Source organism: Pectinophora gossypiella, chromosome 3 (genome assembly GCF_024362695.1).
Source record: "Pectinophora gossypiella chromosome 3, ilPecGoss1.1, whole genome shotgun sequence".
NCBI lineage: Eukaryota > Metazoa > Arthropoda > Insecta > Lepidoptera > Gelechiidae > Pectinophora > Pectinophora gossypiella.
This window is the reverse complement of record NC_065406.1, coordinates 2,380,386-2,400,956: the sequence shown is the minus strand read 5'-3', so window position 1 is coordinate 2,400,956 and position 20,571 is coordinate 2,380,386. Positions and strand designations below refer to the sequence as shown.

Below are 20,571 nucleotides of genomic sequence, written 5' to 3'. Positions count from 1 at the left end.
ATAAGGGCAAAGGAATACTGATGATCCCAACAGATCCAATCTCCAAATCTATGGCTAGAACACACACAACAATTAATAAACTTCTTAATCCATTCCAGGAATGTCTTGCGAAACGAACATCAACGACTGCCTATCAGCTCCATGTCACCGCGGGGAGTGTATAGATGGTGACAACAGCTTCACCTGCAACTGTCACCCAGGGTACACTGGCCGGGTATGTCAGACCCAGATCAACGAGTGCGAGTCCAACCCTTGCCAGTTTGGAGGTAAGAATTGGTATTCAAGTTCGCTTCTAGGACAGGCGGAATATTTCAACTATGTTAACATCATCATCAGGTCTTGAGCGTTATCCCGTTTTTCATGGGGTTCGCTTACCTAACCTGACAAGTAGACACCTCCGGTGTTTTTACATAAGCGACTGCCTGTCTAACTTTCCAGTCTAAAAGTCAGGTCACATACCTCCGAAGCGCATTTATCGGGATTGTAAGTTTCCTCACGATGTTTTCTTTCACCACTGAGCACGTGGTAATCATTTAACTTCAGCTATGTTAGCATCAAAAGAAAAACGATGCATATCGCTCTTTGTAATATTTTGTAAAATTTTATCAAATGCGCTTAGTGCCGCATCTAGTGATTTGTACACAAACGTTATTGTCTATTCATTAATCATGTTCTAAGGACAAAAGCGCTTGTCATTGGTTTTTTTTTTATTTAGCTGTCTCTTTCGCCTTTTCACCAATGCTATAACTTTTATTGTCATTTGAATTCATCTGTCAGGTCAGGTGCATTATCAGTAGTTACTCCATGTTATATATTTGCTCGTAGGACATTGCGAGGACCTCATAGATGGCTACCAGTGTCGTTGCAAGCCCGGTACCTCAGGCCGAAACTGTGAAATCAACGTGAACGAATGCTACTCCAACCCTTGCAGAAACGGGGCCACTTGCATCGATGGAATCAACAGGTTTGTATCTGATATCTACTTAATTGTAATTGTCTTTGTTATTTGGTTCATATTAAATTTATCACAGATAAAAATCAAATTAATCGCATCACGCATAATCTTCTGCTGCGTCACTGTTCTCTTTCTTGTACCTTATAATAACCCGTGCGAATTAACCAGTCACCTCGTGTCAAGGGGGTTCATACCATTCCTGGTATAGTTTATTCGCAGGAGTTATACTTTCTTCTATTGTTATGTCACTCTTAAATCACCTTACTGCTTCATCATCTTTATTTATTTCTGTCTATTCAACTCTTTCTTCACTTTCATTTCACGCAGCAATAACTATTTTGAGTAAGTCCATGTTTGGTTTTTCACGATTGTTTTGTTTTCATTTTTGTTAGTGCATGTAGCTAGTTTTTGTTATGCATCTTTCAAGTACGTCGTTTTAAAATAATGTTTTATTGTATTTTTCCCCCCTCCGGTTGAATAAGGGGAGGCCTGTGCCCAGCAGTGGGACGTATATAGGCAGTTTATGATGTATTTTTCCGACTTTTTGCATCGTTTTCTAAATTATGTACTTGCATGGACTTGCTCGCTGCTTGTTTTTAAGGTACGCTGAATATTGGCGAACGATCTTTCAATTTTCGTATGACAACCTTCAAGAAACGTCTAAATTTTTGTTTAAATTCCAAAATCTAATTAAAACCACTTCTTCATTAGATACACCTGCGAATGCATACCTGGATTCACGGGCCAACATTGCGAGACCAACATCAACGAATGTTTGTCCAACCCTTGCGCCAACGGTGGCAAATGCATCGACCGAATCAATGGCTTCCAGTGCGAATGCCCCAGAGGGTATTATGATGCTAGGTAAGTTTTTTACCTACTTGTGATATCTTTTTTGCGGGTTAAAAGGGTCGTATTCTCGATGACATTCCATTGTGTCAAATAGAAAAAGAAAGAAGAAAATTGGTTACTATTTTTACCCGACTGCGGCGAAACAAAAAGGAGGGTTATGTCAATACATGTTTAAGTAGTTTGACTTTGTCTTTAAATAACGTAGTCAGTTTTTTTGTTTGCCTTTTATTTTATATTTAGCATTTTGACGATTTCGAAGTACTATTGCTTTAGTCCTGTCAGTTTGGTTATGCCCTTCTGCCTTAGTTTGTTAGTAGATTGACAGTGGGACCTCACGTCTCAGTGTCGCCATCTAGCGAGCCATGAATGGAAACATTGTCAATAAAACTTAAACGTGTTTTCAGATGTTTATCCGATGTGAACGAGTGTGCTTCGAATCCCTGCATCAACGGAGGAACTTGCGAGGATGGTGTCAATCAGTTCATCTGTCATTGCTTACCAGGATACGGAGGTACGTAATATTTATAAAGTAATGTGATTCCTGCAGACACCTCCTAATTTTAGTTTCAAGTTATACCTATCATTATCTTTTGCGCCGAAAACGAAAAGGACGGATGATTGACAACTGTTAATTTTGAAATAAATGAGTAAAATAGGTATCTCGCTGATATGCAATCATGAATAACTCTGTAAGGTTATTGGCCAATATAAAATTTTGGGAGAGTTTTTTAAATTTTTGCATAAAATTGACGTGACTGCCATATGTGGTAAAGGAAGGAGTAGTGAATGCCATATGTGGCAAACCACAATAAGTCACCTTAAAAAAGAAACTTACCTGGATTGTTGTGCTTTTAGGTCAACGCTGTGAACGCGATATAGACGAATGCAGCTCCAATCCTTGCCAACACGGTGGAACCTGTCACGATAGGCTCAACGCTTACAAATGCGACTGTGTTCTGGGATTTACTGGTAAGCAGCATCAGGTTTATATTTCTCACTCAGATGGTACGTGAAGAGAGGTAAAGTGGTACATAGGCGATTCTTACACGACGAGTTCGCATTGATTTGTATGTAATGCCGTGCATACAAATCAATGCGAACTCGTCACTCACACGACGCTCCGCGCAAAATTAGCGTCGTGTGAGAGTCTCCATAAACACCCAAGTTTGATTACTAAGAACTTTGGAGATGTTGTCTAATGTAGTCGCGTCTATAATTTATGTTTAGAATAACACAATCGCACGAGAATATTGTTTCAGCATTAGTATTTTTACATTGTTTTAAGTTTACGCGGTCGTTATTATAATTAAAACACATAATAACGGGTTCTTACCGCGTTTAAAGTAGGGATATGAGACTCCCGATATTTCGACACTGTTGCAAGTGCCATGATCACGGGATGACTGATAAATGACTGATGAATACTTAAGTGTTTTAATTAGTATTTTTATCTAAAATGCGACTTTTGTAGGATACTACTTAGCTTAAACAGTACCTGAAAACACATCGAAGATGTCTTGTTCAAAACCGCTATTCTTCCCTATTTTTTCTACTTTTTGGACTTACTAAACAACCCCTTAATTCCCAGGTGTGAACTGCGAGACGAACATCGACGACTGCGCCGGCAACCCGTGCCTGCATGGCGGCTCGTGCATCGACCTCGTCAACGGGTACCGCTGCGTGTGCGCACCGCCCCACTCCGGCCGCAACTGCGAGAACACGCTCGATCCTTGCTCTCCTAACCAGTACGTTTATATATCCAGTTTTAATTTTAGGAGTAATGGATTGAATGGGTCTGGTTGATATCTGCGTTCCGATATACGACGGGTTAGCTATAGTAATGCTAATAAGTGGAGTCTGTGCATTGAACTATGTACGGTCACGAGCACTAATATGTATACACTTTGAAACCATGTCACATTGACTTTTTTGACAAATTAAACCTTAAGCCTCATTAAATGTCAAATATGATAGTGCGACAGGGTTCTAAAGCGGGTATATGTTATTGCTCGTGACTGTATGTTGCCAATGTTTACCCGATAATGATAAAGTCAAAAAATTATGCATATAATGTCATTTCTCTTGCTTTCTCCACATTCATCAATCGTTTCATACACGCTCGCCAGTTCAGAGTACATCGTACTGAACCTTATCTAAGGACATCTCTAATCTGGTCAATGTACGTCCTTCTAGGTCTTCCTCTGCCAGCTCTACTACGAACCATCGCTTTATATACTGCTTTCGTAATCCTATTATCCTTAACAACCAACTTAACATTCCGTTCTCAATCTTAGTCACTATATCATCTTTTACGCCACATCTCTCTCTTATCACACAGTTTCTCACTCTCTCTTTAAACTTACTTTAAAATCAAATTGTAACATTGACGTTTCCTTAACAGATGTCGCCACGGTGGCCGATGCATCGCAGAAGCCTCGTACGCAGAGTTCACGTGCCAATGCCCTGTGGGGTGGACAGGCGCGCTCTGCGAGCGAGACGTCGACGAATGCGCAGTGACAGCTCCCTGTCATAACGAAGCTACTTGCATCAACACCGAAGGATCCTACGCATGCCTTTGCGCAAGAGGGTACGAAGGAAAGGATTGTGCGATTAACACTGATGATTGCGCTTCGTGTAAGTATAGTTTTTTTTTAATCTAGTGATGTAGCTAAAGCATTTGATGATGTCGTTAAAATTAATGTTTACGTTTAACAGTAGTTAAACTTTAAACGGATAGTAGAACTACTGAGATAAGCTTCTTCCTGTTATTGTTTAGTTTGGAAATAAACTATGTTTATATTTTTCGATTCCATTCTTAAGGTCGAGAAGAGAGCAATTTCGCATGCATAAAAATAAGGACCAAGAGTTGAGCTGATAAATAACTCAACAAAACAAAAAGAAAACATTTACGGACACTGAAGCAACATTAATATTCATGCTATTATTTTCAGTCCCCTGTCAAAACGGAGCGACGTGTCTTGACAGCATCGGCGACTACAACTGCGTGTGCGCAAGTGGGTTCGCCGGCAAGCACTGTGAGGTTGACATCGACGAGTGTCAGTCTCATCCTTGCATGAACGGCGCTACTTGCAACCAGGTAATTAAATAAGTTGTATTGTCGAATAATTCTTTCAAATATAATTTTCGCAGAGAGTTTGCGTCCAACTCCGCGCCTTCAGGCCTGTTGTCTTAAATGTACCCTACCCATTTTTCCGGCCGGCAAATTTACAACAACTCGCGTCAAAAAAACCCTCATTTTTATTCTTAATCTAACGAATTCTCTCTCTCTTTCAGTATGTGGCATCGTACACGTGCACATGTCCACTGGGCTTCTCTGGCATCAACTGTCAGACCAACGACGAGGATTGCACCGAGTCCAGCTGCATGAACGGCGGCAGCTGCATCGACGGCATCAACTCTTACAACTGCTCCTGTCCGCCTGGGTAAGATATTCTTGATAATTGTCCCCTTGGCATCAACCGCTAACCAGCTTCAAATTCCGTAAAAATATTAAATTACCTAATGCAAGTGCTTTCGACTGCAACTCTTGCGAAGTTATGTCACTGGATCATTCATTTGAATATACATTTTGTTTGTCCGTGGTAGTTCTGTTCGGAGAAGCGTTCAGACACCACAGATACAGACAAACAGGTACATTACATTAAAAATCATAAAAAAATATAACAAGTATTTAAAAATGCAACGGCGTCCACTTATATTGTAATGTCACAAACTAGAATCCTGGCTTCAGCTCTAAAACACTAAATTCGATTTTATGACATTTAATTCATGTTTAGATCCACAGATATGAGAAAGTTGTTCTGAATTTAAATCATAGATAATTGATATTACGTGGTTTCCAGGTTTTGTGTCTGGTAATAGCAATAGGTTCGCCCCTGAGGTTCACAATAGTTTTAAAAGGGTTTGAATTTTAAAAGGGTATTCGGTCTTAAGAAATTTAAACATAGCTGGCGAGGAGCGGATGTATACAGGGTGTTAGTGACATCGTAACGAAAACTTTGAGAGATGATTCAGATCATGATTCTGAGATAATATCCAGTGGAATTTTCCATCGCATAAGTATAGAATTGAAATTTAAAAAACTAAAATAAATCATGAACTTTGCAACCGAAAAATCCACTTGATATTAACTTACAATCAAGTCTGAATCATTCCCTTTAGTATTCGTTACGATGTCACTGCCCACGGGGGATACAGGCTTGATCCTGTTGATTGTTATGTTGTTGTAATCATAATTTATTCTATGTCTTCTTCCCCAGCTACACGGGTTCCAACTGCCAGTTCCGTATCAACATGTGCGACAGCTCGCCCTGCGACAACGGCGCGACATGCCACGACCACGTGACACACTACACCTGCCACTGTCCCTACGGATACACCGGGAAGCATTGCGAGGGTTTCGTTGATTGGTGAGTCTTACTTCACTTCATCGCTTTTCATAATTATACTATGGACTTCTTCGCTTTTTGCTCGTGCTTATGAAACATCTTACCGACTGAGTATTTTGTCACTTCCCTGCTCTTGAGGTACGGGATACATATCACTCGTGATATATATATCGCGGCCTTCGTACAATAGACACTGCGTGTAGGGTTAAGTACATATGAAGGCATTGTTGAAATCTTATATCATTTTCTCTAGAATGAAGGTTAGATGTTTGAGAACGAGGAATGAAAGATATTCTTAACAAGTAGTAGCAGGTTTTCTAAATAACAAACCAAGGCATGTGGCTTACCGACTGGAAACGGTTAATATTTAGTAAAATATTACTGTAATTTCACCTTAACTACTTGTATGCAGGTGCGAAAACAATCCTTGCGAGAATGGCGCGACATGCTCTCAGAAGGGACCTCAATACACCTGCACCTGTGCCCCTGGCTGGTCTGGCAAGCTTTGCGACGTGGAAATGGTATCTTGTAAAGACGCCTCTATAAGGAAAGGTAAGTGTGTTACTTTCTTCCAACGATTGTTTTTACTAGACTCTTCCAGTTAATGTTAATAGAAATGGTCTGTATTTTCCAACCTCAAAAGGTAAAGAGCATCTCAATTTATTTTAGTAGCAGCTTGTTTTCATCTATTGAGTAACAAGGCTTTGGAAGGACTAAAATTAAATAATTTTTTTTTGTCTCTGCAGGAGTAAAACTCAAGCAACTTTGCAACAACGGATCTTGCGAAGATATTGGCAACTCACACCGCTGCCACTGTCTCGATGGCTACACTGGATCCTACTGCCAAAAGGAAATTAACGAATGCGACTCAGCCCCTTGCCAAAACGGAGCCATATGCAAGGACCTCGTTGGAACTTACCAGTGCCAATGTGCCAAGGGATTTCAAGGTCAAAACTGCGAGTTGAACGTTAACGATTGTCTACCAAATCCTTGCCAAAACGGAGGAACTTGCCATGATCTGATCAACAACTTCTCCTGCTCGTGTCCTTTTGGTACTCTAGGGAAGATTTGCGAGATCAACGTCAACGATTGTAAGCAAGACGCTTGTCACAATAACGGTACATGCATAGATAAAGTTGGTGGTTTCGAATGTAAGTGCCCTCCAGGTTTTGTAGGGCCAAGATGTGAAGGAGACATCAACGAATGTCTTTCTAATCCGTGCGCTTCACCTGGAACTCAAGACTGTGTTCAACTGATCAATGATTACCACTGCAACTGTAAACCCGGATACATGGGAAGACATTGTGATGCCAAAGTCAACTTCTGCGCAAACTCACCTTGTCAAAATGGAGGTATTTGCACTGCTATCCAGGGTGGTCACGAATGTCTATGCAACGATGGATTCTATGGTAAAAACTGCGAGTACTCAGGCTACGCTTGCGATTCTAATCCATGTCAAAATGGAGGCTACTGTAGAACATCAGACATAGGAGGTTACGTCTGCGATTGTCCATCCGGACTATCAGGTGTGAACTGCGAAATTGACTTCAAAAACGAATGCCTCAGCAACCCCTGTAAACATCCAGAAGCAAGATGCATTGACAAACCTGGTGATTATCTTTGTTATTGCCCAAGACAATGGACTGGAAAGAACTGCGATATCCATGATCCTCACTCCCGAGGAGGCTATGGGAGCCCTGTCAAGAACACACTAACTCTTCAAGAACTAGACTTGGCTTTCCAAAGGGAACAATGCGTCAAAATGGGCTGCAAAGAAAAACAAGCCGACCACCATTGCGATGAAGAATGTAACACATATGCCTGCGAATTCGACGGAAACGATTGTTCATTGGGCATAAATCCATGGGCAAATTGCACCGCACCGATAAAATGTTGGGAAGTCTTTATGAACGGCGAATGTAATGAAGTTTGTAACACTCAAGCATGTCTGTTCGATGGAAGGGATTGTGAGAAATCGTTACAGCGCTGCAACCCAATCTATGACGCTTACTGCCAGAAACATTACGCCAACGGACACTGCGACTACGGCTGTAACAACGCTGAATGTAACTGGGACGGTCTTGATTGTGAGAATGAACCGCCCGATCTAGCCGAAGGTGTAATGTCAATTATCTTACTAATGGACATGAGAACTTTCAAAGAAAACTCCATAGCTTTCCTTAGAGATTTGGGCCACCAACTACGAACCACAGTGGTTATAAAGAAAGACCATCTAGGGAATGATATGGTTTACCCATGGAAAGGAACTACAGATGTTGGTCTGCAAGATACTGAGTTCGGCAAGAAACACCACATATTCTTCACGGAGAAAGCCCAATCTGGAGTGCAAGTGTATTTGGAAATTGATAATAGAAAGTGCACGACCATGTCAGGTTCTGAATGTTTCTTTTCGGCGCGTGAAGCTGCGGAGTTCTTAGCAGCAACAGCGTCGAAACACTCCTTGTCACCAGACTTCCCCATATTCCAAGTCAAAGGCGTTCTAGCTCCAGACACGGAAGACACGCCGCCAAATTCTAAATACGTCTTTATTGGGGTCATATTAGTCTTACTAGCCGGTTTACTAATAGGAGTCTTAGTGACTGCTCAAAGGAAACGAGCGGCAGGAATAACATGGTTCCCGGAAGGGTTTATTCGTAATAACTCTTCAACAAGACGGAGATCGAGACGCCGTGGTCCCGATGGTCAGGAAATGAGGAATCTGAACAAAGGCTCCATGGGATGTATCGATGTTGATATCAATGGGGGTCATATGGGTCCGCCACATTGGTCTGATGATGACGACGATGGGTCGGCTCCTCCTCGGGCCAAGAGGGCGAGAGGTCCAGGAGATGCGAACGGAGCACCGGGAGGTTATGCCTCAGACCATACAGCGATTACAGATTACGAAGAAGCTGGACACGACTCCAGAGTATGGACCCAACAGCATTTGGATGCCGCCGATATCAGAGTTCCACCGAGCATGATGACACCACCTGCAATCGTAAGTATTATTATATCTATTTTATATCTTCTGATTAAAAAAAATCGAACGACTATGAATCCATTGACAGTAGTACAAAACACAATTTCACTTTCATACGAGTACATGTTTACAAGAGCTCATCCATCAATCATAATCAATTATCTTATGTTATCTTTTTGGTACGAATATAGGATAAGTTTTCAATAGTGATACCACAATTTAATAAAAAAAAATACAATGAAGCCTTAGCACGCATTTCCAAATACCTATCTACGTACAACAAATTATAATGAATGCTTTTTTCTCCACAGCACGATGGCCACGTTGACGTAGACTCTAGAGGTCCTCTCGGCATGACTCCTCTCATGGTAGCAGCCGTGCGAGGAGGAGGGTTGGACACTGGCTCTGATGCTGAAGACGAACAGACGGCACACATCATATCTGAGCTGGTGGCACAAGGCGCGCAACTAAACGCCGCTATGGACAAGACTGGAGAAACTAGTCTGCATCTTGCTGCTAGGTAAATACGGTTTCTTATTACTCTTGTCCCTCGATGCTTTCTGGGCGATCTCAGAAAATATTATTTCAAAATTATGACAATTTAAATATCGAAGGAGATGTCACCAACAAGACGAAGACTGAAATTTCGTTGACTATTTTGAATATTCTTATTGGCTCTAGAATATAAAACAAAAAAGAAAAATACAAAACTCGGTGAAGCGGGCCAATAAGTTCATCTTGCGATGGATTTCCCTCTGACTACTCCAATTAGGAATATAGTTGTATGCTAATGTTTTTAAGAAAAAAATATCACAGCAGTAACATATCGCTTGAGAGCCTTTAGCTTTTCTATTTGTCTGATCAAACAATGTTAAAAATAATTCTCGACTTAAACCCTTAACTTCCTCAACAGATATGCAAGAGCAGACGCAGCAAAACGCCTGCTCGACGCCGGCGCAGACGCGAACTCACAAGACAACACAGGCAGGACTCCACTGCACGCCGCGGTAGCTGCCGATGCCATGGGTGTCTTCCAGATCCTGCTGAGGAACAGAGCTACCAATCTGAACGCTAGAATGCATGATGGCACCACCCCGCTTATCTTGGCTGCTAGGTAAGGAGAGAAAAATCATCGCTACAGTTAAGCACGTGGTCCAGTGGTTGAGCGTTGTGCTCACGATCCAGAGGACCCGGGTTCGAACCCCAGTGAAGACAAATCACAAAAATCACTTTGTGATCCCTAGTTTGGTTAGGACATTACAGGCCGATCACCTGATTGTCCAAAAGTAAGATGATCCGTGTTTCAGAAGGCACGTTAAACCGTTGGTCCCGGTTATTACTTACTGATGTAAGTACGTAGTCGTTACATGAGTCATGTCGGGGGCCTATGGCGACTCAGTAATAACCTTGATACCAGGGTTGATGGGGTTGGTAATTCACCTCACAATCCACACGATAGAAGAAGCTAAGTTTTGATTCGAAAATTTAATTTGAACCATTGGGTTGGTAAAATTTGAAAAATACTAAACTATTCCTTCGGGGATACAGCGGTGATGACATGTGTGTATGTATAATAAATATGTCGCTATTCAGAAGGATACTAATTGTAATCTGACGGTCTACCATGAACTCTTACTGTGACCAAAAGAAAGTTTGTATCTGTTATCCTTTCAAGCAGAGCTGTTCAAACTGGTTAACCTCCTACGAGCTTGAGAGCTTTGAATGAAAAAAAAAAAGTACTTAAATCTAAACTTTTATCAAACATCTTACCGTTCTTTTCTCCTCAGGCTGGCGATAGAAGGCATGGTAGAGGATCTGATCAACGCAGACGCGGATATTAACGCGTCAGATAATAGCGGCAAGACAGCGCTGCACTGGGCAGCAGCTGTCAATAATGTCGATGCCGTCAATGTACTACTAATGCATGGCGCTAACAGAGACGCGCAGGATGATAAGGTTGGTAGTTTTTTACTAGTTATGTAAACTCTAGTGTATGTAGTAGTGTTTCTAGTTGACATCAATACGATGGAAAGAACATTACTTTACAGTTAAGAGGTTGTAAAGACATTTCATGTTTGCCAATTTACGGTATTTGTTATATAAGTAACTCATAACTACTGGCGTTATCCGATAGATGATTCACGTTTTCAGAATTTAGTTATTTAAATTGTCTTGTGTTAATCTTACGGTAATTTCAGGGAATATTCCAGCGTCATTATAAGCTGATAAACTATACACTTTGATACTCTATCTGTCGGATAAGTATCTGATAGCAGTACTACTATTTTTCGGATAAAAACTGGGAAATCAGACATCTATATCTGGTCTTCGTTACCAAAAACGCGCTATAACTCTTCTCTTCCCTACAGGACGAAACGCCTCTCTTCCTAGGCGCGCGAGAAGGCTCATATGGCGCGTGCCGAGCCCTCCTCGACGCTATGGCTAACAGAGAGATTACGGACCACATGGACCGTCTTCCGCGAGACGTGGCTCAAGAACGGATGCACGATGATATTGTAAGGCTACTAGACGAGCACTGCCCGCGGCCACCGCCTCAACACCATCATCTTATGCGTGAGTTGAATTTTCCAACCTTTTTAATTCTTGCGCAGCAAGTTTTCTGAACTCGTGACCCTCATCGAAAACAACTTGATTTAAAAGATGTTGCCTTGCTGTTGCAGTTTCTTGTCATTTCTTCTCCTCAGCCATAACCTTGCGAAATGATGTAGATTGAGACGTGATATTATACTGATTTCTTGTCACTTCTTCCGCAGCGTCACCAAACCCTCACCCGCAGCTGATCAGCCAGCCTACGGTGATCAGCGCGTCCGGGGCCAAGGGGAAGCCCAAGAAGCCTCGCGCCAAGGCAGGCCCCGACAGCCCCGACCAGGGGTACGACAACAACAATATGCAGCACACTGCCATCAGACGGTTTGTACTCTTGTGATTCAGTATACTATGCCCCTTATCATGTCTGTTATATCTGTTTTGTGCTTTGTAGCCCTGGATAAGAAGCGTCACATACGGAAGACTCATCCCAAGCCCTCTTACGCCTCTTGTGTTTTATAACAATAATTTTACACTTAAGTACGTATATAATGTAGCCGAGGTAACCCAGTTGGACTTACTGTGAGGTCGCAGCACGGGGCTAAGTCACTGATTATCGACCTTGTTCCGAGGTCTTTCGCCTGGTAAAGAGTTGAATGCTATGGATAACTAACCCGCCTGCTAGTTCCTGAAAGCTGGTACAATATAATAACAAAGTATTTTGTTTGTAACAGGAAACCGAGTGTAAAAAAGAACAACAAGAAAGTGGCGCAGGAGGTGCCACAGAGCGTTGAGAGCCTCGGCTCCAGTCTCAGTCCAGTTGAATCACCGCTCCAAAATTTACAGGTAACGTACAACATTGTCTTGCCTTTGTATTATCGCGTGAATTTGGTAAAAAAATTGTAGCATTATCATCATTCTCCTGCCCTTATCCCACTCTAAGAGGGGTCGGCACAACATGTATAGAACGGCAAAACTCTTCGCCACCAGCGGTTGAGCTAGGTTTACCTCCCCCTCCCCTCGAACATAGTTTAGTCTTCAAACATATATGGTGTCACACACACAGATACGCGTGTACGATTACGTCAATGTATTATATTTGTGAAAACGAAGTCTGAAGTGTCCGGGGTGTGGTTGTGGTAAAGGTGCCATCTGATAAGTTAGTAGTCGTTACCATGAGCCCCGCCAAAGGCCCCTGATATGGCTCATGTAATGACTAGTTACTTACATCTGTAAGTAGTAACCGGGACCTACGGCTTAAAGTGCCTTCCGAATCACGGATCATTTTACTTTTTGGACAATCAGGTTGATCAGCCTGTAATGTCCTAACCAAACTAGGGATCACAAAGTGATTTTTGTGATATGTCCCCACCGGGATTCGAACCAGGGACCTCCGGATCGTGAGCCTAACGGTCAACCACTGGTGGAGGCCATTCTCATACAATAACTGTGCGACTTTTTGTTAGACCAACGTGATAGGTGGTGAGCCTGTCGCCATCTGTAATCTGTCGAGCTAACTGTGTTAGTGTAACAAAATGGCTGATTATATATGTGTTTCAGGACTTGCCGTCGCCGTACGACGCGACGTCTCTGTACTCGAATGCGATAGCGCAATTCGCCGGTATAGAGCAACTCATGCAGCACAAACAGCCGCCCAGCTATGAAGACTGCGTTAAGGTAAACAACTTACCACTTACTACAGACCGTTCGCTAGTTACTGAGAAACAACTCGTGAACTTTATTATAAGTATTATTATACAGTATTATACAGCCAGTAATCGACAACGCGTTTGTCGATTTGCCCTACGTATGTGGCCTTTTTAATCCCCCAGAAGAAAAAGTCGGCCAACCTTTCAATATTTTGACTTGTTCCATAAAAGATACAGGAATGTACGACATTGTCATTATAGTATTTTTAATGTTTGGTTATGTTTCCAGACGGGTCAGGCGCTCCATCAGTCGTACGGCGGCGGCGCGCTCGGGGCGTCGCTTTCGCCGCCCTATTCCAACCACTCTCCCACACACAGTAACCACACGACTTCGCCACACGCGTATATAGGTAAGAGGAAAGATCCGTATTTTTATAAAAACTGAGTAATCTGAAAATTCTGATCTGAAATCTCATAAAACGGCCTCCGTGGTCCAGTGGTTGAGCGGTGGGCTCACGATCCGGAGGTCCTGGGTTCGATTCCCAGTGGGGACAAATCACAAAAAATACTTTGTGGTCCCTAGTTTGGTTAGGACATTACAGGCTGATCACCTGATTGTCCGAAAGTAAGACGATCCGTGCTTCGGAAGGCACGTTAAGCCTGGTCCCGGTTACTACTTACTGATGTAAGTACGTAGTCGTTATATGAGTCATGACATGCCGGCTCAATAGTAACCCTGACACCAGGGTTGATGAGGTTGGTAATTCACCTCACAACCCACACGATAGAAGAAGATGATGTGAAAATAAGCATTTATTTGATTAGTTGTATGTAAAAAGCTTCTTGGAGGAAGATTCCTTGTATTTCGTGGTGTCGCTATTGAAAACTTCGTTGGTAATTTAAGAGCCACGCTCTTGTCGGTGTAGCATTATCCATGCTACTTTTTACCCTCTTGCGTTCCGCCCCGCAGTACTCTGTGGGATGGCGCCCGGAGTAGACTATTTCAAAGCCGTGCTAAGACTCCTGTCCTCCGCCTCTGAATAGTACTGACAGTTACTGCTGCCCTCGGAATAACTACTCGAAAATTCTTTCACCATAAAAAACTATAGATAATTCGGCAATAGTTATTTACATAATACTTGTATCACAGGATCTCCGTCGCCGGGCAAGTCGCGGCCGTCGCTGCCGACGTCGCCGGCGCACATGGCGGCGCTACGCCACTCGCACCAACACCAGCTCGACGCCGCCGCATACTCGGCGCTCGCGCATCTTAGTGAGTACCGTATTTTTGAGTTTTATTTTTATTGTAATTATGTTTTTCAGTTTTATGTTACAAAATTAAGTAGCAATTATAATACTGTCTAGGGTTACAAGTAAAAAGGCCATATTGAAGCGATTCATCTATAAAAGCAATATTGCCATTTGACATTTGTTGACACTGCGAACTTACGTACCTACGTTTATAATATGCGCAATAAATGACAAATTGCAATATTGCATTTTAGATTTTGTTTCAACGCAACTCAACAAAAGTTCACGACTATATCGCACTTGGATGTCCAAAAAGAACTAAGTACCCACACCTCACCGAGCTTTCTGTTAGACCAACGTGGTATATGGTGAGCCGTATCGCCGTTTATAATGGTCGAGCCAAATGTATTTGTGACAACTGCACTTAAGCCAATTTAATAACTCATTGGTGCAGGCCTATGTGGTCCGGTTCGAACTCCCCGTGACCACAAACCCCCCCCCCCCTGTACACGAACAAAACAAACCAATTTTAATTGCTATTTTATTTTTCAGGTGCTAACGGCCAGCACAATACGCAACTCCAAGCGGTGATGACGCACGCGGCTGCGCTTGGGCAGGTGCAGGGCGCGCAGCACCCCGCCATCACCAACCTTATGTCTGGTATGTATTTAAAATCACTTTAGATGTCTTATAGAAGACCGACCTAACCCATGACTGTAGGAGATCCCTTGTTGTGTAACCTATGAAGATCATCATATCCCTAGCATTATCCCGTTCTTCACAGGGTCCGCTTACCTAACCTGAAGATTTGACAGGTCCGGTTTTTTACAGAAGCGAAGGGAAAACCAGCCCAATACACGTTAGGTCACATACCTTCGAGTGCATTTCTCGTTAAAGCGGGTTTCCTCACGATGTTTACCTTCACCTCTGAGCACGTGATAATAATTTATAATCCAAACATGAATTCTAAAACAAATTCGACAAATCATTGGTTTATGCCTGTACTGGATTCGAACCTGTGACCTCAAAGTGAGAGGCAATCGAGCTACACGGCTCCACCTATGAACATATCGATTTAAAATTGACATAGTTTGTCCCGAGTGCAGACGCTACAAGATCCGAATACAAAGGCGATAAGACATAATGGCCCCGATTCCTGCAGACACCTCCTAATTTTATTTTAAGTTATACCCATCATTTTCTTATCCGCTGAAAAGGAAAGGGACGGATAATTGACAACTGTTAATTTTAAAATGAATGAATAACTTCGCTGGCATGCAACCCATTTGACGTATGCTGTCAACCCAATTCTGTCGGGTTATTGGCCAATATAAAAAATTTGCGAGGGGTTTAAATTCCTGCCTAAAATTTAAGTGTGTTCCATAAATGTTATGCTTGTCGATTACCCGTCCCTTTTTTCGGCGGATAAGAAAATGACAGGTATAACTTAAAATAAAATTAGATGGTGTGTACTGGAATCAGCACCAGTTCGATCAGGGTTCGATTCCCGGTGGGGAAATATCACAAAAATTAGTTTGTGGTCCCTAGTTTGGTTGGGACATTACTGGCTGATCACCAGATTGTCCGAAAGCAAGATGGACACGTTAAGCCGTTGGTCGCGGTTACTACTTACTGATGTAAATAAGTAGTCGTTGTCATGAGCCATGTCAGGGGCCTTTGGCGGCTCAATAGTAACCCTGACACCAGAGGTGATGAGGGTGGTACTCCACCTCACAACCCACACGATAGAAGAAGCACCAGTGGCAAATGTGTGCGAGTTACGGAAGTCGGCTGTCTTTCACAGACTGAGAATATTTGCAAATTCAACAACCACACTTTTTCTTCACAGGTCTGTACGGCAGTTGGGGCATCGGTGACACATTTCCGACCCCCTCCCCCGAGTCTCCGGACCACTGGTCCACCCCATCCCCCCAAACACCACTCACGCAGTCGCCCCACTCGGACTGGTCCGACCGCGCCGCCCTTTCCCCAAACGACATACAACAGACCAACAAAGGGGCCACGGAAGCCATCTATATTTAGACAACATTGTTAAGTTTTAAGATTACATTGACTGTAAATTTTCGCCAATTGTAACGTTAGATTTGATCGTGTTGAGGATTTACCGTAGCTTGTCGCTTTGTTGCGGTGATGGTCCTATATTTACAGCAATTTTTATGTCCTTGAAAAAATAATGCCGCTACTACGAACCGTCAGTTCCGTTTTCTATCACTAGATGGCAGTGGTTGGCACAAACGCAGTTATTAAAACCTAATTTGGATTTCTCAAAGTTTAACTATTACTATAGAATAAAGAATAATAATACGTGGAAAGGCAACTCTCCGCTCCCCACCAGCGGCTGAACAAGTTTACCTCACCCCCCTCGGTCTTACTTTAGTCTTCAATCGTATGGAGATCAGACGTCACACACATAGATGCGCGTGCACGATAACGTCAATGTGTAGTGTCTGTGTAAAACGAGGTTTTTTGTATGAAGTGTCAACAAAAGTAGACATTGGCTTAACATACCATTCAAACATCAAAAGGACATTTAAGCAACAAAGCTACGACACACAAACGGCAAAGCGATTTCTCTTACGAGACAAAACGACTGAACGGCTCAAAGAGTCAAGAAAATTAATAAAAAGATATTAAAATGATATTATAAAAAGCACCTTGGCACAAAAATGTTACAAAAGTTTGTAAAATGAAAGACCGAATCGAATGATCTTTCCGAATCTTTTTGAGCTCTCCTTTTTATACTTTTAAAGTCGATTAACAATGAGCTATACGTTCTCGAATATTTATAAATCTCAAGGTGCTAGAGTGCCGTAGATATAGACTGATTTGTACAGCCATGACTCGTAATGTAAACATAGTATAGAGCATGAATGCACGAACTTGCAATCTCGCGATTACGACTAACTTTTCGGTGTATTTTTGTCCTACATTTTTTTGTAATATTGCAAGAAGATTTTTTAAGAAAGGATTTTTTTTTAAATTAACCACAACATTGGAATATTGTAAAAAAATAATAATATTCGATTCGAATTTCGAATTGGAAACATTTTTTTTGCCTTTTGTGAGGTAGACTTTTGTTAATAAAGTTTCGAACAGTTTTTATTTTTATTTTTTGCAACCTTAAAGTTTGTTAGTTTTTAAATATTTTATTGTACTGTAGGTTTGAGTTTTGCGAAATATATTTTTTTTATAAAATACACCGAATCATTACACCTCTGACACGTATCATAAACTGTATTGTTGTGTTGTTAAATGTTTTTATAATTTACTTGTTTATTTCACGCTATGTTTTGAATCATTATTATAAAATGGGATTATGTATTTCGCTTATGAGATTGTTTTGCGTACGAACGTAAACGAAAATTATTTATATGTGTGATTCTTTTAGCACCTAGATGTACTTTAGTGTATGTAGATTTTTTGTTTTAAGACAAAGTGCGACCAACTCTAGGCGCCATTTTGAAAAATGAATGTAATTTGCTGACTGTTTTTCTTATTTGAAAAGGCAAGATGACTGGGTAAATTATAAAATGCTAATCTAGACATAGAAAACTGGCTAAGATAAAAATCAATCTCATTATTCTTATTGAGTAATTTACGAATTTTAAATAACAATTACATAACAAAGAGTACGACGTTTGAACACGTTTATTGGCGACGTTATACATTTGTACTTCTAAACACATTCTATAGAAATTATGGTTTTTAAAGTTTCGTAAAAAGTATCCCATTTGACTAAGTCGTCTTGCCTAATGTACGAGAAAAATGGCGGAAACTTTTGACAGTTAAAACAAAATGGCGTCAAAGAATTGGAACATTTTTAAGGTTTAAAATATAGAACTAAGATTGATGCCTGTTCTTTTACAGTCAGAAATTCCTATCCATTTTATTTGAATATTTAAATTAGATTTTTTATCTGATTCGTTGCTATTCAGCAGGCACCAATCTCAGTTTTGAAGTTAAAAGACATTTTAGAAGTTTTGCATATCTTCCGCTTTTCGAAGTCATTCCATGATTGCTTCCAATAGATTGGGAGATGGCACGGTCGCTTTAAAACGTCACTGAGTTAAATAGAATTTACAAAAACTTTTGACCATTTAATTTCAATATGTTATTCAGAGTACTCCTGGGAATTGGCCTCTCATTCCACTCAAGGAGATTAGATACCTTATGAAGTTATAACATAGCTTGTCATAAATCATAATATTAATGATTTTTATTGTTTTAGAATCCATTTAATTATCTGATATTGAGCTCAATTTGTAATTTATGGGTTCTAAAGGAATATATTGTAGGTATTTATGCCATCTCTCAAAATTAGTTTTCCAATAAGTACGAGAGCGTACGGTAAGATCTCACCATTCCATTTGTCGCTTTAAATTACGTTTTCATCGTTAAATCGTTACGCAATCTTTCATGCTCAATTTGTTAAATGAACTTGCATGTTTTACCTAAGTGTAATATATTTTTAACATAACTATTTTGTAATACTAAGTTTTAAAAACTTCTGCCGATGTCGTCACACTACGCCTATATTATTTTGTAAATATTATTTTTATCTCCTTTTTTAATATTTAATTAAATGAAAATGATCTTCGTAGCATTTAGGTTTTAGTTTTGAGTTCCATAAGATTGTGTCATTAAAGAGTGCCAACGCGCAGAATCGATTAATAATTTTATTTTCTGAAATTGAATCGTACCCTTTCAAAATTGTCAACAGATAGGAAGTTTAGTGATAATTTGTGTATTACTAGCTTTAGAATAAGTAGGGTACATGTAAGAAACCTGTGCTTCCTTAGAATGCATTCTAATATAAATAAACTGACTATAAATGTGCTGTTTGGAGATATAATTTTGTATTCAAGTACAAAATACTTGTAAATAGGGGTTGACTTGTGTCATTCCAATTTTTATTGCAGCGTGTCTAATACAATACATGTTTGTTTTAAATGTTTACTTTAGAAAATGAAAACTAAGATGGCCCGGATTCCTGCAGACCACTTAATTTTATTTTAAGTTATACCTGTCATTTTCTTATCTGCCGAAAAGGAAAGGGACACCAAACGCAGACTAGAGAATTTTATATATTAGTTAAAAATTTACAAAACTTTTAACGTTCTTGCGTTTTATAAGTCATGCCGTACCGTATTAGACACGAATTTAAAATCAATCAAAAAATTCAGGAATCAATTTCGGCACTTTTATAAATGTAAAAATGGGCACTTAAATTAAAAAATCAAGGATCTTCAATCTTTCGTGCCTTCCGAACGTAGCTTAAGATTAGGGAACATGTAATTTAAAAGTAAACTTTAAATTTAATTCAGAAGATCAACTCTAGCAATAAGACGCCTGTAAATACATCTTATCATTATTTTAATAATGAAATGCATTTCTCTGTAAGATTTTAAAGTTTTGAGGAGAATTAAATTTTAAATATTTTTCCCCTTAACTGACAATAAAATAAAGGAATAAATAAAATAACACTTGTTTCCTTTTAGAAACCTTAGTATCTAAAGTGATAGAAAGTTCTTTTCAGGTTTTTTAAGCTCTTAATTAATTTTTGTCTAAAAGAATTTAAATGGTTTACTTTTACGAATGCCTACCATAGCCCTGAACGTCAAAATACGAAATTACTACCTATGGAATTCGTACGGAAAAGCAACTTGTGACGTCATAGAAAAACGTGACAATGTCGAACTTATTATTAGATTTCATAAATACGTTAAATAAAAAAAAGAAAGCGTTTTTTCGTGTCACCTGTATATCTGTCTTTATTTAGTAATCAGAGTTTCATAATTTATCTTTGACCTAGGAAACTACACAATTAGAAGTGTCAAGGTACGTAAGTTAGTGTTTGACGTTTATGGGCATAGTAATGTATCAGTCATTGTTGGATCGATCGAT

General features: G+C 40.4%; 1 protein-coding gene across 1 annotated transcript in view; it reads left to right on the top strand.

Moving 5' to 3' along the window:
- Window positions 1-20,148, top strand: part of LOC126379723 (neurogenic locus Notch protein) — a 189,921-nt gene extending 169,773 nt beyond the window's left edge. The window contains exons 11-33 of the mRNA XM_050028541.1: window positions 99-266; window positions 826-964; window positions 1,667-1,819; window positions 2,212-2,318; window positions 2,663-2,776; window positions 3,396-3,552; window positions 4,209-4,441; window positions 4,759-4,904; window positions 5,102-5,250; window positions 6,088-6,237; window positions 6,629-6,768; window positions 6,963-9,217; window positions 9,511-9,719; window positions 10,113-10,313; window positions 10,987-11,155; window positions 11,569-11,773; window positions 11,974-12,130; window positions 12,481-12,592; window positions 13,307-13,423; window positions 13,685-13,805; window positions 14,546-14,668; window positions 15,199-15,306; window positions 16,496-20,148. Of these exons, the coding sequence (XP_049884498.1) occupies window positions 99-266; window positions 826-964; window positions 1,667-1,819; window positions 2,212-2,318; window positions 2,663-2,776; window positions 3,396-3,552; window positions 4,209-4,441; window positions 4,759-4,904; window positions 5,102-5,250; window positions 6,088-6,237; window positions 6,629-6,768; window positions 6,963-9,217; window positions 9,511-9,719; window positions 10,113-10,313; window positions 10,987-11,155; window positions 11,569-11,773; window positions 11,974-12,130; window positions 12,481-12,592; window positions 13,307-13,423; window positions 13,685-13,805; window positions 14,546-14,668; window positions 15,199-15,306; window positions 16,496-16,689 (5,627 nt within the window). The 3' untranslated portion in view covers window positions 16,690-20,148. The remainder of the gene's footprint in view (window positions 1-98; window positions 267-825; window positions 965-1,666; window positions 1,820-2,211; window positions 2,319-2,662; window positions 2,777-3,395; window positions 3,553-4,208; window positions 4,442-4,758; window positions 4,905-5,101; window positions 5,251-6,087; window positions 6,238-6,628; window positions 6,769-6,962; window positions 9,218-9,510; window positions 9,720-10,112; window positions 10,314-10,986; window positions 11,156-11,568; window positions 11,774-11,973; window positions 12,131-12,480; window positions 12,593-13,306; window positions 13,424-13,684; window positions 13,806-14,545; window positions 14,669-15,198; window positions 15,307-16,495) is intronic.
- The last annotated feature ends 423 nt before the right edge of the window (window positions 20,149-20,571 follow it).